At 38.4% G+C, this 12,468-nt stretch overlaps 1 protein-coding gene across 6 annotated transcripts; it reads right to left on the bottom strand.

Moving 5' to 3' along the window:
* Positions 1 to 1,358: 1,358 nt before the first annotated feature.
* Positions 1,359 to 9,089, bottom strand: def6c (DEF6 guanine nucleotide exchange factor c). Of its 6 annotated transcripts, none has more exons than XM_027002165.3 (12): positions 8,810 to 9,088; positions 7,804 to 7,944; positions 7,132 to 7,314; positions 5,860 to 6,087; positions 5,378 to 5,524; positions 4,008 to 4,116; positions 3,521 to 3,843; positions 3,330 to 3,437; positions 3,008 to 3,174; positions 2,608 to 2,821; positions 2,333 to 2,420; positions 1,359 to 2,174 (listed from the first exon to the last, which is right to left on the bottom strand). In XM_027002165.3, the coding sequence occupies exons 1-12, from the start codon at positions 8,903 to 8,905 to the stop codon at positions 1,939 to 1,941; spliced, it is 2,040 nt and encodes a 679-aa protein (XP_026857966.2). In that variant the 5' UTR covers positions 8,906 to 9,088; the 3' UTR covers positions 1,359 to 1,938. The 6 variants fall into 6 exon arrangements, 5 of the variants coding, with proteins under 5 accessions (XP_026857966.2, XP_081579997.1, XP_081579996.1 ...); XM_081723871.1 differs by having other exon boundaries at positions 7,804 to 7,919; XM_081723870.1 differs by lacking the exon at positions 8,810 to 9,088 and adding an exon at positions 8,278 to 8,796.
* Positions 9,090 to 12,468: the final 3,379 nt, after the last annotated feature.

Genomic DNA, 12,468 nt, shown 5'->3' with positions numbered 1-12,468 from the left:
GAGTGGGACTGTGTGCCAGAAGGTTGTTCTAAGAATCCCTTTGTAGTAAAAGAGTGGCTGCTGAGGAAAACTTTCTTCTGTGTTTATATGTTCTGTCAGTGCTCCTTTTCTTAGAAGAGCATTACTGACATTTGAGTTTAAAGGTTGCCAAAATGCACTCAGACTGCCACCAGAGTTGTTAGTATGCTCTACAAACTCCCTGTTTGTTGTACAAATCGGAACCTATTCTGTGGAGGGAAACGCTCAGACAGTATAAGATGTTTTCAGCTTTGGAGAGGTGCTGTGCAGTGCCATCCACAAAGGCGCACACTTTATGTACCTCTAAACTGGTACTTCGTATATGAGATTTCTGGAACAAATAACAAAGTAGTTATTGGAAGTCTACTTGAAATCTGGAAACTGCTGCCTCATGTATTATGAGATTAGATTACTCAACTACATTCACTACAGTGAATACTGGCACTAATTAAGGAACACATAACTTGAAATACATAATAACACTCTTCCCTTACACAATATAACCACCACGAGTCTGTTACTTTGGCCTTCCTGGATGCAGTGTGGTCAAAACAAAGATCATTTCTCTTGCTCAAGGCACAGAAATCTGTTGTCACAAGCGTGCGGTCTTTCCATGTTTGTAAGTTTGAGAAACAAAGCCACAAAATGGTTGTGTGGTGATGGCTGGTGCTAATGCTAACTTAGAAAAATACATCATATCCCAAAACACTAAGTAAAATTTCCAGACACATAAGAAAAAAAGTGTACTGTCTGATGTTAAAAACAACACATATAACAGACTAGGGAAATGTGGAGATTCAGGTGCCCTTGCATATTTCAGATTCTGTACAATGCCACACAGCCTCAGGCAAACAGACAGATTCCATAAGCCATAACGGAAAAGATCAGATTTTGGAAAATCACGACTGAGGCCGTTTCTCAAAGATCACTTACAGTCAGCCTATTGATTACTACCCAAAACCAACAGAGAAGGCCATCATTCATCTGCTCCATAGTGATGTCTCCCAGCCACAAACTGAGCCCCACTTACTCACTAGCCTCCAGAGATCTAAATATATATGCCACAATTATTTTCACTCTTTCGTGCTAAATAGGGGCACCTCTGCTTCACCAAGGGTTTGATTTGGCAGTTGTAGGACATTATTAGCAGCACAAAGAAGAGGTTGATAAAGCTGTCAGGGTTCTCATCACTAAACACTAATTCACAGAAATCATAGGACCTGCTACTAAGTTTTGTTGTTGAAGAGTTCCAGAAGCTGGGGAAAAATAGCACTGTGGAGTTGGCTGAAGTGGAATGCCAAATGAAATAAAAAAATGAAGAATGCAAGGAGACACGAATGCTCTGAATATCCAATGTATTAGGGAGAATATTTATAAGTTCACGAAGAGGTATTATCAGGTCATGTCACAATATATCCCAAAACAACTGCCTCCCCTACTGGTCATCAATAGAATTACAAACAACAGGCACTAGCGCAACCCGGTATACCAATACAAAAGCATAAAGGCAAATGAAAAAACAAGTTTGGATTCAAAGCATTACAAACAATATATGATTTAAACATTTAAAAATATTAAAAATCTGTTGACTTATTATAGTCCAGTCATTTAATTTACAGTCCTGATGGAATCATAGTATCAGTTCTCTGGAACAGCTGTTCCTGTATGAATATAATAGCTGGTGTATATGACAAAGCCTGAAACAGGAAATAGGTATTATGCCTAGTAGACATACTAATAAGACCTACTATAATAACACTTACTAGTGGCTTGGTTTATCAAGAATAGGTAATAATGAATACTAATTCTGAGCTGTCATAATTTAAAGTTTTTCATGATTAACCATAATATATTCTTTTCTGTAAGGTGACAAGATTGTAAATGGGACAGATTTTGTGTATAATCTGGCTCTGTGGGTGACTATGTCAGCTCTTTGGTCTGCTCTTCTTCCTTGTTTTTCATTTGTAGTTCTTCTGTCTCAGGTACAGTGACTGGCTCCTTAGATCCTGCTTCCTCTCCTTTGACCAGCAGCTGTCTGTCTGAGAATTCTGTTTCTTGAGTTACATTTGTCTGGTACTTTGTGATGAACTCTGTGCTGGTAAGTGCCTTGTCGTATTTGGGGAACGTGGACTTTACTGGCAGGCATTTCAGTTTGTCTATATTGGTCATGAACAATACAAAAATACAGCAAATCCATTTTGTAACATAAATTCATAAAAATTTACAATTAACAAAAAATGAATTATTAATAAGTGTTAGCGAATACAATATTTAACAACATTTCTTGAAGAGGAAAGTAATGTGTGTGTTTTACCTGCTGGCGTGATGGGCTTCATAAGGCGGTTCATCTGGACATTCCACTGTCTCATATGTGGAACCTTAGAATGAGTTTCTGACACTTTCTGAACAATAAGAGAAAGATGGATAAAATATAAAGAAACTTGAAGGATAACAGTATCTATCTGCAGTTTTTCCTTTACTCCAGCCCTGAGTGTGGTTTTCTACTTTGTTTACCTCAGCTCTGAGTACTTGTTTTATTCATTTTCTTTTGATTACGTCCCTGCTTCTTCCAAATTCAGTTTTTTATACCTCCAGGGTGGAAGAATGGGTTTCCACTGCTTCTGCTGGGGGCTGGGTTGAATGGGAGCTTGGCTGGGAGTTGGAGGCAGGAGAGGGTCTGAGTTCCACATCTTCTAGGGTCTGCTTCTCCTCCTCTTGAGTCCTTTCTGCAGGAGCAGAAGTCTCCAAGCGTCTCTGAAGTAGCAGCAACTCAGACAGCTTCCTCTGCTCCTCTTCCAGCTGTCTGTGGGACACCCAGCCAGCCAACAATCCACACACACACACACACACACACGCGCACACACACACACACACACACACACACACACACAAGTAGTGACCATGTCCTAAAATTAGATGGTGAGCAGGTGAAAGGTGAAAGTGGCCAGAAAGAGACCACAGTGTGTGCCTCTGTGTGTCTGTAACCAACCTCTCGACCTCACATCGGGCCCTTTCCTCTTCTAAGCGGGCTTGTGTCTGCAGGTTGAGCACCTCCTCCAGTTTCTGCTGCGTGAGCTCTAGCTCTCGGATCCTCTCCTTCTGTTGGTTAGCTTCCCTCTGCATCTTAGCCAGTTCAGCCTCTAAGGTCTCCTTGGCCTGAGTAAAGTTTGCAATGGCAAAAATATCTAGTCACTTATTGAACTCTTCTGCTGCTTGTATGAAACGGAGAGAAATAATAGAAAAAGTCAAGAAAAGACATGATTGTAATTAATAAGACGAAGAAAGAACAGGTGCCCTGTGTGTTATCTTACTGCATTTGCCTCCTTCAGCTGTCTCTCCAGCTCTCGCTGCTTCTGATTCTGCTTCTCTGTTTCACGGGCCTCCTCATCTTTACGCTGGGCTTCCATTTCCATGTGTTGCTAAGAAACACATATTTGAAATAACTGAATACAAACGCTTCAGCCAACCCTTCATCTCACGTCACTTCCCCCTCTTTGTGTACCTGGATGATGTCTATAATCCCCAAGTCGAGCTCCTCATGCTGCGTCTCCAAGCTGGACCACTCATCCTTAGGGCTGGGCTCACTCTGGCTGCTCTGTGTTCTCTGGCTGCTGTCATCACTCCGTTGACCCTCGCTATTCACTCTTCTCAGGGCACTCTGGCCATTGCTGTCGCTCTGTCCTCCATCATCGCTCTCACTGCTCTGCATTTGCTGGCCACTCTGCCTGTTCTGGCTGAGCTCCCGCAGCTCCCGCCTGCGCAGCTTCAGCTCCTTATGCAGTGAGCTCTTCCCTTCAGTCTTCAGCCGGATGGCTGTCTGCGCAGCTGAAGAGCAGCCAGAGCAGTCACAACAATGTTGAGCGGACAGAGCCCGACGCGTCACACCACAAATAGGCATAAGGGAGAAATGTTGTGTTCATTTCCAGCGTAACTTCAATTTGGAAGGTAATACGAACTGCATAAAACGTGTTCTAGGGATGGGCTCTCACCTTGAATCCACTCCACTCTCTGTTTCTGGTCTGATGCACTCATCTCATATGTCCTTCCTGGAGTCTTCACACAGAACAAACATCGTCTCCCTTCCTTATCAGGGATGGTCTGGCAGTTACATGACACAATAATTAAGGCATACCTAAGCAATTTGTTATTGGTTAAGACACATTTCAAAAATGAAAAACATGATAAACCAGAACAAAATTTGATGCATAGAATCAGATATACCATGTCTTTTGTGTATAATTTTGTCAGGGGGTGTTATTGGTGGATGTTTATGTATTCTTTTTTAAATGCATGTTTTATTATTTGTTTGGATGCCATACATTGTTCATTTGAAATTATATTTATATATGTGTGAATCTCTTGGAAATACTACTAAGTCATGTGACGCATCATAGCTTATTTATAGCACTGATCTTGAGGTTGTATTGTGACTCTCCTTGATGGAAGCTCATGTTGAACCATGTCGAGAGACTTTTTGTCCATAGCCACGTCTAAATAAAGAATTTTTAGATTTGATGAAGAGTGCCATGGAAATGTTCTGTTTAAAAGTTTGTGACTGCGCAAAATTTACCCAGACTATGGTCACATAACTGAATGGCTAAGACTGATACTGACAGTGTTATATCATAATAGGAGACTTTTAAATAAGTGAACAGAAACTAAAACTAAAACTAAAATAAGTGAAACAGTGAAAACTAAAACATGATTATGGGTGAGGCATTCTATATACATTCTAATGTTCATTGGATTAGAGTGTGAATTTCTAAGAAAGATAATTAGGTTATAATTATGATTAAATAGCATATGATTACACTATTAAAGAAAGGTTTTTATAGGGCTCATATTTTCAAAGAAACATTTATAGACCTTACAAACAGCTTTAATGAAATAAACAATAAATTAAAATTTCATTACTGTATTCTGTTCAAGTGCACATATTTTGACTCTAAGATACACTATCAGGTTAATTCGAATGTTCTAGTACTAGTACTAGTTCTACAGCTGGCAGTTTTTAAAGCTGACACACACAAAAGCATAAAATATCTTGATGAGAACATCAATTTCTATAATAAATAATAACCTTAGTTTCTTTTCTAATGCTTTTTAGCAAAAATGTTTTTAATTTCTCTGTTTAAATGTTTCCCTTTTTGCACAATTTATCTCTGAACGTCTAGCCCTCAGTTATTTGGTGCCCTCAGGAAGCCTTTGGATATACAATCCTCACATACAGCAAACATTTTAATGATAACATTCATCAGAGCCTCTGTCATTCTTTATCAACTTCTAAAGAAGTTACTCCAAGTCATGTTGGAGAACCCAGTTTTTTAAACTTCCTTGAATGTCCCTGTTGGTCTTTCACCTCCACCACACAGCTCCCATCCAGCTGGAGTTCCCCTTTCTTCTCCTTCAGATCCTCGCTGACATAGTACTCCATGACGTCTGGCTTCAGCACAAACCAGCGTTCCTGCCAATTCCTACGCACATGCCCCTTTTTCTGCATGTAACCCTGTTTATCAAAGAAAGTAGGAAAGTAAGATTTATATCATAACGGTGACACATCCTCAAGACTGTGATGAAGCTCAAACTGAAAATGACTTTAGCATGACGTCATTTTACTATTAAAATGACTTCCCATTGATCCAGCACATCTGGCTATAGCAAACAACCATAGGGGCAATTCAAGACAAAAATTATGTCAAAAAATGTAATTATACGTTGTAATTTAAATCCACACCAGGAAACACTATTCGACTACTATTCGCACACTTAATCTGTGGTCACTGGTGAACATCTGGTGAACATCTGTGAACACGACTGCTGTATACCATGAGTCTTAGTCACCTTCTTCAGCACATTGTGGTACATTTCCATGAAGACCTCATCCAGGGCCAGGCTGAAGGTCTCCTTGCTGTCCAGCTGCATGAGGTGGCCAGCACCTAGGTGCTCCAGGAACAGCCACACAGATAGGCCACTGTGTAGAGAGATCTCCTGGGCTAGCAGGGCCTCCAGCAGCTTACCATCCCACTCCTGACTCATTGCTGCAGAGATCTTCTTCAGTAGGTACTCCAACTACACAGGCCACAGAGGTTGAAGGTTCATAATGCAACACAAGGACACTGGTGAAATTCAAAACCACTGCAAACAGTCTCTAACAAGACTTCGGCAATCTCATTAGAACTTTATGCTTTACTTTTGGCAAAGACATATCGACTCATTTGATGCATATTTTAATAAGACACTGCAAAACATGCAAGTTGCAACACATGCTCAGTATTTGAAAGATCACAATCAGGAGTGAACGTATCATTCTCAGGAAGCCGTATGACTACCCTCCTTAACTTCCTTCCCTGTTGTATTGTTGCAGTATCATGAGTCACATGGGCCATGGTGTCCCTCACTCATCCACCCTTATCTAGATTACACTTTTACACTTTACGCTTCTCAGTTTTCAGATGTACGAGCATGACACAATACCTCTGTAAACCAAGCTAACTTGACACATGGCATCTTTAACAAAATAATTAATTTACCCACTGAATTTATTATGCCAGCGTCACATTTATTAAAGTAAGAAGTAAATGTGCTAGAACTAAATGTGGCTGTTGTATACATATGAGCAGTATTAAGAGGACTGGATCTGATCTGAAATTAGCACTCTGCGAGTTTAAAGCTGTAAGTGACATTCACTCTTCTGCCAGACTTAGTCCACATCTTCTCTACAATCCCATGCCTTCTATCCAACTGTCTATCCCCAAAGCTCCCTAAGCTTACTGATCTCTGTGTTGTGTATGAAGCCATAACATTTCCTGAGTTTTCTGATTGGTTAAAATAACTGATAGTGTTTAACTTTGTGGTTGCTGAAAATAGGACAATGACAGATGTTATTTCTGTCATTTAACTCTTAGTGTAATTTAAATATGTTAAACATGCGTGGCAACCTTATTTTATTTTTAATGTTCAGGCAAAGTTCTATCTGTCACAATCATTTTCACGCTTCCACACGCACACACACACACACACACACACACACACACACACACACACACACACACACACACACACATACACACATACACACACAAACAGACTGACATACATTTAGAGACTTAATACCTCAGGCAAGCTGATTATGAGTGGATAATGGTCCTCAGACAGCAGATTAAACAAGCAGAAGAGTTTGAAGCAGTCTCTTTGCGAACAACTGCCCTGCTGAATACTGGGCTTAAAGTTCTTCTTAGCTGCCATCATCCAGCACAGCTCATCAAATGTCTCCTTGTTGAAAGTACCTTCAGTGGCCTGGGAACCATCATCAACCAAGGGCAGACAGAGTAAAACCAGAGTCAGCTTTCTTAATAAGAAGCATTTTCTTTTACCAACAGCAATCAGAACAAATCAATCTTTTTTATGTATATCTCTGCATGACTACAGTACATGCAGATAATAATACTAAAAATCAGGAATATGCTTCCTCAGTTATTTATCAGCAGATGCTAATAACAAAAACAGGGTTTACTGTGTATGGTAGACCAAAACAGAACATGCTTCCAAGCAACAGCAAGCCTTTAAATCTGCAGGCACGACAACGTTCAGCATGGGTTTGCACTCTGTTCTCTTTTTGTACACATAGCTAGTCCCGGAGCAATCATGTTAATATTTTTGAAATGGCAAATACTCTCCAATTAACAAAAAGTTAAACCTGGTAGGAGACTAAACCCAAATCATGGTAAAAGTGATACAGTGAGTTACAGTGATAAGGAAATAAATATATTTATGAAGGAAAAGAACCTTTGCCAGAATGTACTTGTTTAGGTATGGCATATAGCCTTGGTTGGACACTGGCCCATTGTCGTTATCCTGGAAGTGCTCCTCCAAAGCCACAGGGTCATGAGGGATATTCAGAGCTGTGTACAGATTGTGGGAGAGTACCTGTGATATACAGTCAGAACAAGACCTGGCTTGAAACACAACACAGCAAAACACCAGCAACATATAAGCAAAGGACATGGTACCCATGTATGTCAGCAAAGAGGGATTTCAGGAATTATCACACTTGAGATATAAGTCGCCTTCGCGCTACTGCGTTTCACACACGGCCTTCCCTGAACGAAACTTGTTTTTTGAATAACTTTTTAAATACCTTTTGAGTTGCTAAATACATAGTTTTAACTAGTTAACTGTCAGGTGACATGTGGTTTCTATCAAAGAAGGACTGTAATAGCTGATATGTCAAGGTTTTATAAAGAAAAGCATGCTAATCACCTGATCACCACACTTCTAGGAACAGGAGGAATCATACATGGAATTCCCTTACTGTAGAGATCGCTGTCTCATACGGCATGTCCGGACATTTACAAGTTATTGCATAACTTAAACTAATTGGCCAAGGGAGAACGTGTTCCAACACGAGATTTCCCTCAGGAAAAAAAAAAACAAAAACATTCGGGGACTTCGAAAGAGGTCAGTGTTTTGAATATCCAGACAGCCAGTCCCTCAGTGTATTATGAAGGACAACAAGGAAGCACTTAAATGTGACCTAACAAAATGTGTTCATTATACATTCACGTGAATTAAAATGACATAAGGTGAATTACATAACGTTAGGATATTCTAAACTTCATCCATATCTAAAGGATGGCAACTACTGTCTGTGAATTAACATCAGCTCTTCACGAAAATAACACCACAAAATTTCAAATGCAATTAGAAGCCATATGTTATTGAAGTCATTATGCAGTCAGTGAATCAGAGACGGAGGGCTATTTCACGACAAAAAAAATACTGGTTGTTTTACCTTTAGTTGCGACTTGGACACTTTTCCGCTGTGCTCCACGTCCAGTGAAGTGAACGCATACCAGATAGACTTCAACAGTTCAGATTTTAGATCCATGACGGAAATGAGAGTGGCATTACTAAGGTGATACAAATAATGGTGATATTTTAGCGCAGTGAAGTCCGCTGGTGCTATTTTACACTTATCGAAGGAAGAATGCCCTTGTACAGCGGGGGTACGGTTTTCTAACACTCGTGCTATCTTTTCACCTTCAATGCGTTATGGCTTCCGGGGACCCCTGTGTGGCAACTATTTATATTGCACTATACAGTCTCTCCGAGATATATATATGCCGTAACCTAGCTTTACCAAAGAAAACACTGCATATTTTATTTTGTATAACATAGGCTAATAGCAATGTTTTAAGGAAAAGGCACCTATATAAAGGATCCATCATGTTTCCATTGCTATCTCAATCATGCCCAATGATATACATTGTTGATAGGTCGAATTATAAGCATGTGGGTTTCTTTTATAGTCAAAGTGCACTCAGCTAAATTACGCACCACAGGCCTAATGTGTGGAATGTTATCCACCTTCAAAGCTACTTTAGGCTAGAATTTATACATTTCTGGAATTGCCGGGTTTTTTTGTATGTGTTTTGTGACCTACATGTGTAAAAAAAAAAGTTGATAATTCTGTAATTTTTGGTTTTGAATGAAACTGTAATTGGGAAATTTGAATAAAATGTAAGCTTTTTTCTGCTTTCTGCTACACAGTGAACTCGTATTTACTACAACGCAGTGAAATCATATAGGCCTGTTGTGTAGTTTATAACTGAATTGACCGAAGATCACAAAGATATTAATTGAACAACAACAATAACAAAGTCAAATAGTAAACACACAACTACAGATACACATTCTCCTTGCTGCTAAAATGTGCAAATGTAGCCATATTTAAATATCACAACAGCATGAGAAGTGTCTGGGTGGGATAGGTTACAGAAAAGAGATCATCACGACACTCATGAGATGTATGGGTACATGTATCTGTAGAATATATTGGTAACTAGGGAGATGAGGGGCTGACCATTTAATAGTTGAAGTTTCAAATTATGGTTAGGATTCGGGTTGATAGGATAGACAAATATTAAATGGGACATTAGTGGTCCCAGAAAATCCCCCAATGCAGTAGATGGTGCTGCAGTATAGGAGTGGCTTCAACAAACATGTACTTGGAGAAACAATTTGGTGGTACATTTTCAATGTGCAGCTGATCCAAGGGATGCCTGACTAAAGTTCTTAATACTTTTTAAAGTATTTAAAATATTAAATATTTAAATTTAAAGAGTCAGCATATTGGACAGGTTTTGATTGGTTAGTTGAAGAGAGACCCGTATGAACACATTCCCTTTATTAATGGAATCCATTTGTCAGATATAATGAGTAATATATTGCTGTTCTTTTACCTGAGCCAACAATGCTTGAAGGTGTTAGGTGATGCTGAAAAACAGGTGGTAATGCCAAACAGGGTGCTTTGAAGAACTGCCAGGGTAATGCTCAGAAATCTTTGCTTGGAAACAATTCCAGGTTTAGAAACATAGATATTAGTACATTGTTGATTAAAAATAAGAATAACCACACACAACTGTCACAAAACATTAATCTGATTCATTGTATGCAGTGACTCTGGCAAATGTTTATATGAATATACATAATAATCATATTACCACCTTTTTATTTTAGTTTTGCAGTATGGATAGCATCAAGCAATAGGAAAAATCTAAAATTACAAAGCCACATTGTGGCTTATAATGAAATACAAATAAATTTACAAATAAATTGTAAATTTATACATTTAAATTAATATAATTTAATGATTGTTTACCAAACTGTTCCACCTCATCTGAAGAGAATGTAAAACAAGGGTTAGATTTATGATCTTTAGAAGGACTATTCCTTTAATTTTCTTTTTAAATTCTTTTGGTTTTAATTAAGTGATTAAAGTATCCAGTTTCCTGAAAATGACCCAACTGATCTGAATTTATCCTTTGTCTGATAACTTTCTAGTGGGCCCACTTGGGTTACACTATCCCTAGTTATTTGTATCACAATTTCTATGTAAGCATGCATATGAAATGCAATGAAATGCTTGCAGCATGTGATTACATAGCTTATGTCTTACATGCAAGGTTTTTAGAGAAAGCTCATGTTCTAGAATCTCATTTGTTTGCTTACACTGTCAAGTTTTTTTTTTTTTTTTAAGATTCCAGACTAGTCCTTGACTCATCCATCGATTTCAGCCTGGAATCCAGAACACTTGGGTGAACACTATCAAACACAGTCAGTTGGGGAGGCCAGCATAATCCATGAAATTTAATTGCACAGTACAGATACATCCTAATATGTCGAGAACTTGGTTCTTTTGGCCCCTTTTTAGTGCTGTGTTCATTAGCCTGGGCCATTATGTAGATCCTATTAAAGAGACTGTCCAGCAACTTAGAAACCCTCTCCCAGGGAGGAGATATTTATAGAATGTGTGTTATTCCCATAAAAAGAAGACTACAAACCAGCAAATTAATAACAGACAAGCTACATATCTTGGTATAACCATAATTAATTAAAAAAATAGCATTCATGTTTATCAAAATTACCAACATTATGGACCCAGGAAGCACTAGACATAGCACAAAAACTACAATTATTTATTAACATTATATACAGTGTGCATAATTTTCTGTATCATTATTTACTTGAAATACTTTAGAATTTAATAACAATTGAAGGAAATTTATTGATAAAATTGTTTCCTTTCTTGGTATCTCCAGATAGCTCCCAATCATTCTGTGAATGGTTTGTGATGGAAATTATACATTCAGTGAAAAGTGGCTGTAGACAGCAAAACAAATACTAAGAACTTATCATACCCCCATGCCATGCTGTGTTGACATATTGGCAAGTTGTGCTTTGGCTCGTGCCCAATTTCAGTTTTTGGAACATTGATACCACATTCTATTGGAATTCTGAGTTTTTGCCACAATGCTGATTTATACCAATTTCAGAATTTCACAGAAATGTTATTGTAAGTGTTATCGATTAGAGGACCTTCACAAAATCTTTGTCACTTAAACACACCTAATACCTGGTTAAACCAAATGCAATAGTCAAGAAACACATACCTGGCACCTATACTCACTAACTACTTTGTTAGATAGCTTACACCTATAAGTGCATTTTATAGGTGTACAATTACAGACTGCATTAAATTTAACTGTACATGTGTTTCTAATTAATAATGGTTCTAACAAAGTGGGTGGTGGGTGTACAAAAATGGAACTCTTACTTTTGTGACATTCTAAACATCCCAGTATGTCTTAGTTTCAGATCATTCATTATTGTTTGGTATGAGGTGCAGACAATGGAAAAATGCTGTATTATTACTGCTTGTATCACTGTTTGTGTTTAAGAACTTCCTCATTGGAACAGGTTACCCACAACATAAGCTCTGTTAAAAATAGAATTGTAGAGCGCAACAAACATACTAGGAAACACAGGCAGTTCCAAACACAGGCAAACCAACAAGCTGCCATACTACAAAATTAAGGCAGATAATTCAAGACATCATATCTTAACAATGAAGAATAACCAAACAGCCAAATACTTTACCTATATAGTTCT

The sequence above is a fragment of the Electrophorus electricus genome, chromosome 11, assembly GCF_041902795.1.
Source record: "Electrophorus electricus isolate QZ-2024a chromosome 11, ASM4190279v1, whole genome shotgun sequence".
NCBI lineage: Eukaryota > Metazoa > Chordata > Actinopteri > Gymnotiformes > Gymnotidae > Electrophorus > Electrophorus electricus.
The sequence above is the reverse complement of the archived record's forward strand: the minus strand, read 5'-3'. Positions and strand labels throughout refer to the sequence as shown.

Coding starts and splice junctions, on each gene's coding strand:
- def6c (XM_027002165.3), bottom strand. CDS start 8,905: ATGGATCTAAAATCTGAACTGTTGAAGTCTATCTGGTATGCGTTCACT. Junction 7,315..7,803: donor ACAAGTACATTCTGGCAAAG/GTTCTTTTCCTT, acceptor GATGGTTCCCAG/GCCACTGAAGGTACTTTCAA. Junction 6,088..7,131: donor TCATAATCAGCTTGCCTGAG/GTATTAAGTCTC, acceptor TGGCCTGTGTAG/TTGGAGTACCTACTGAAGAA.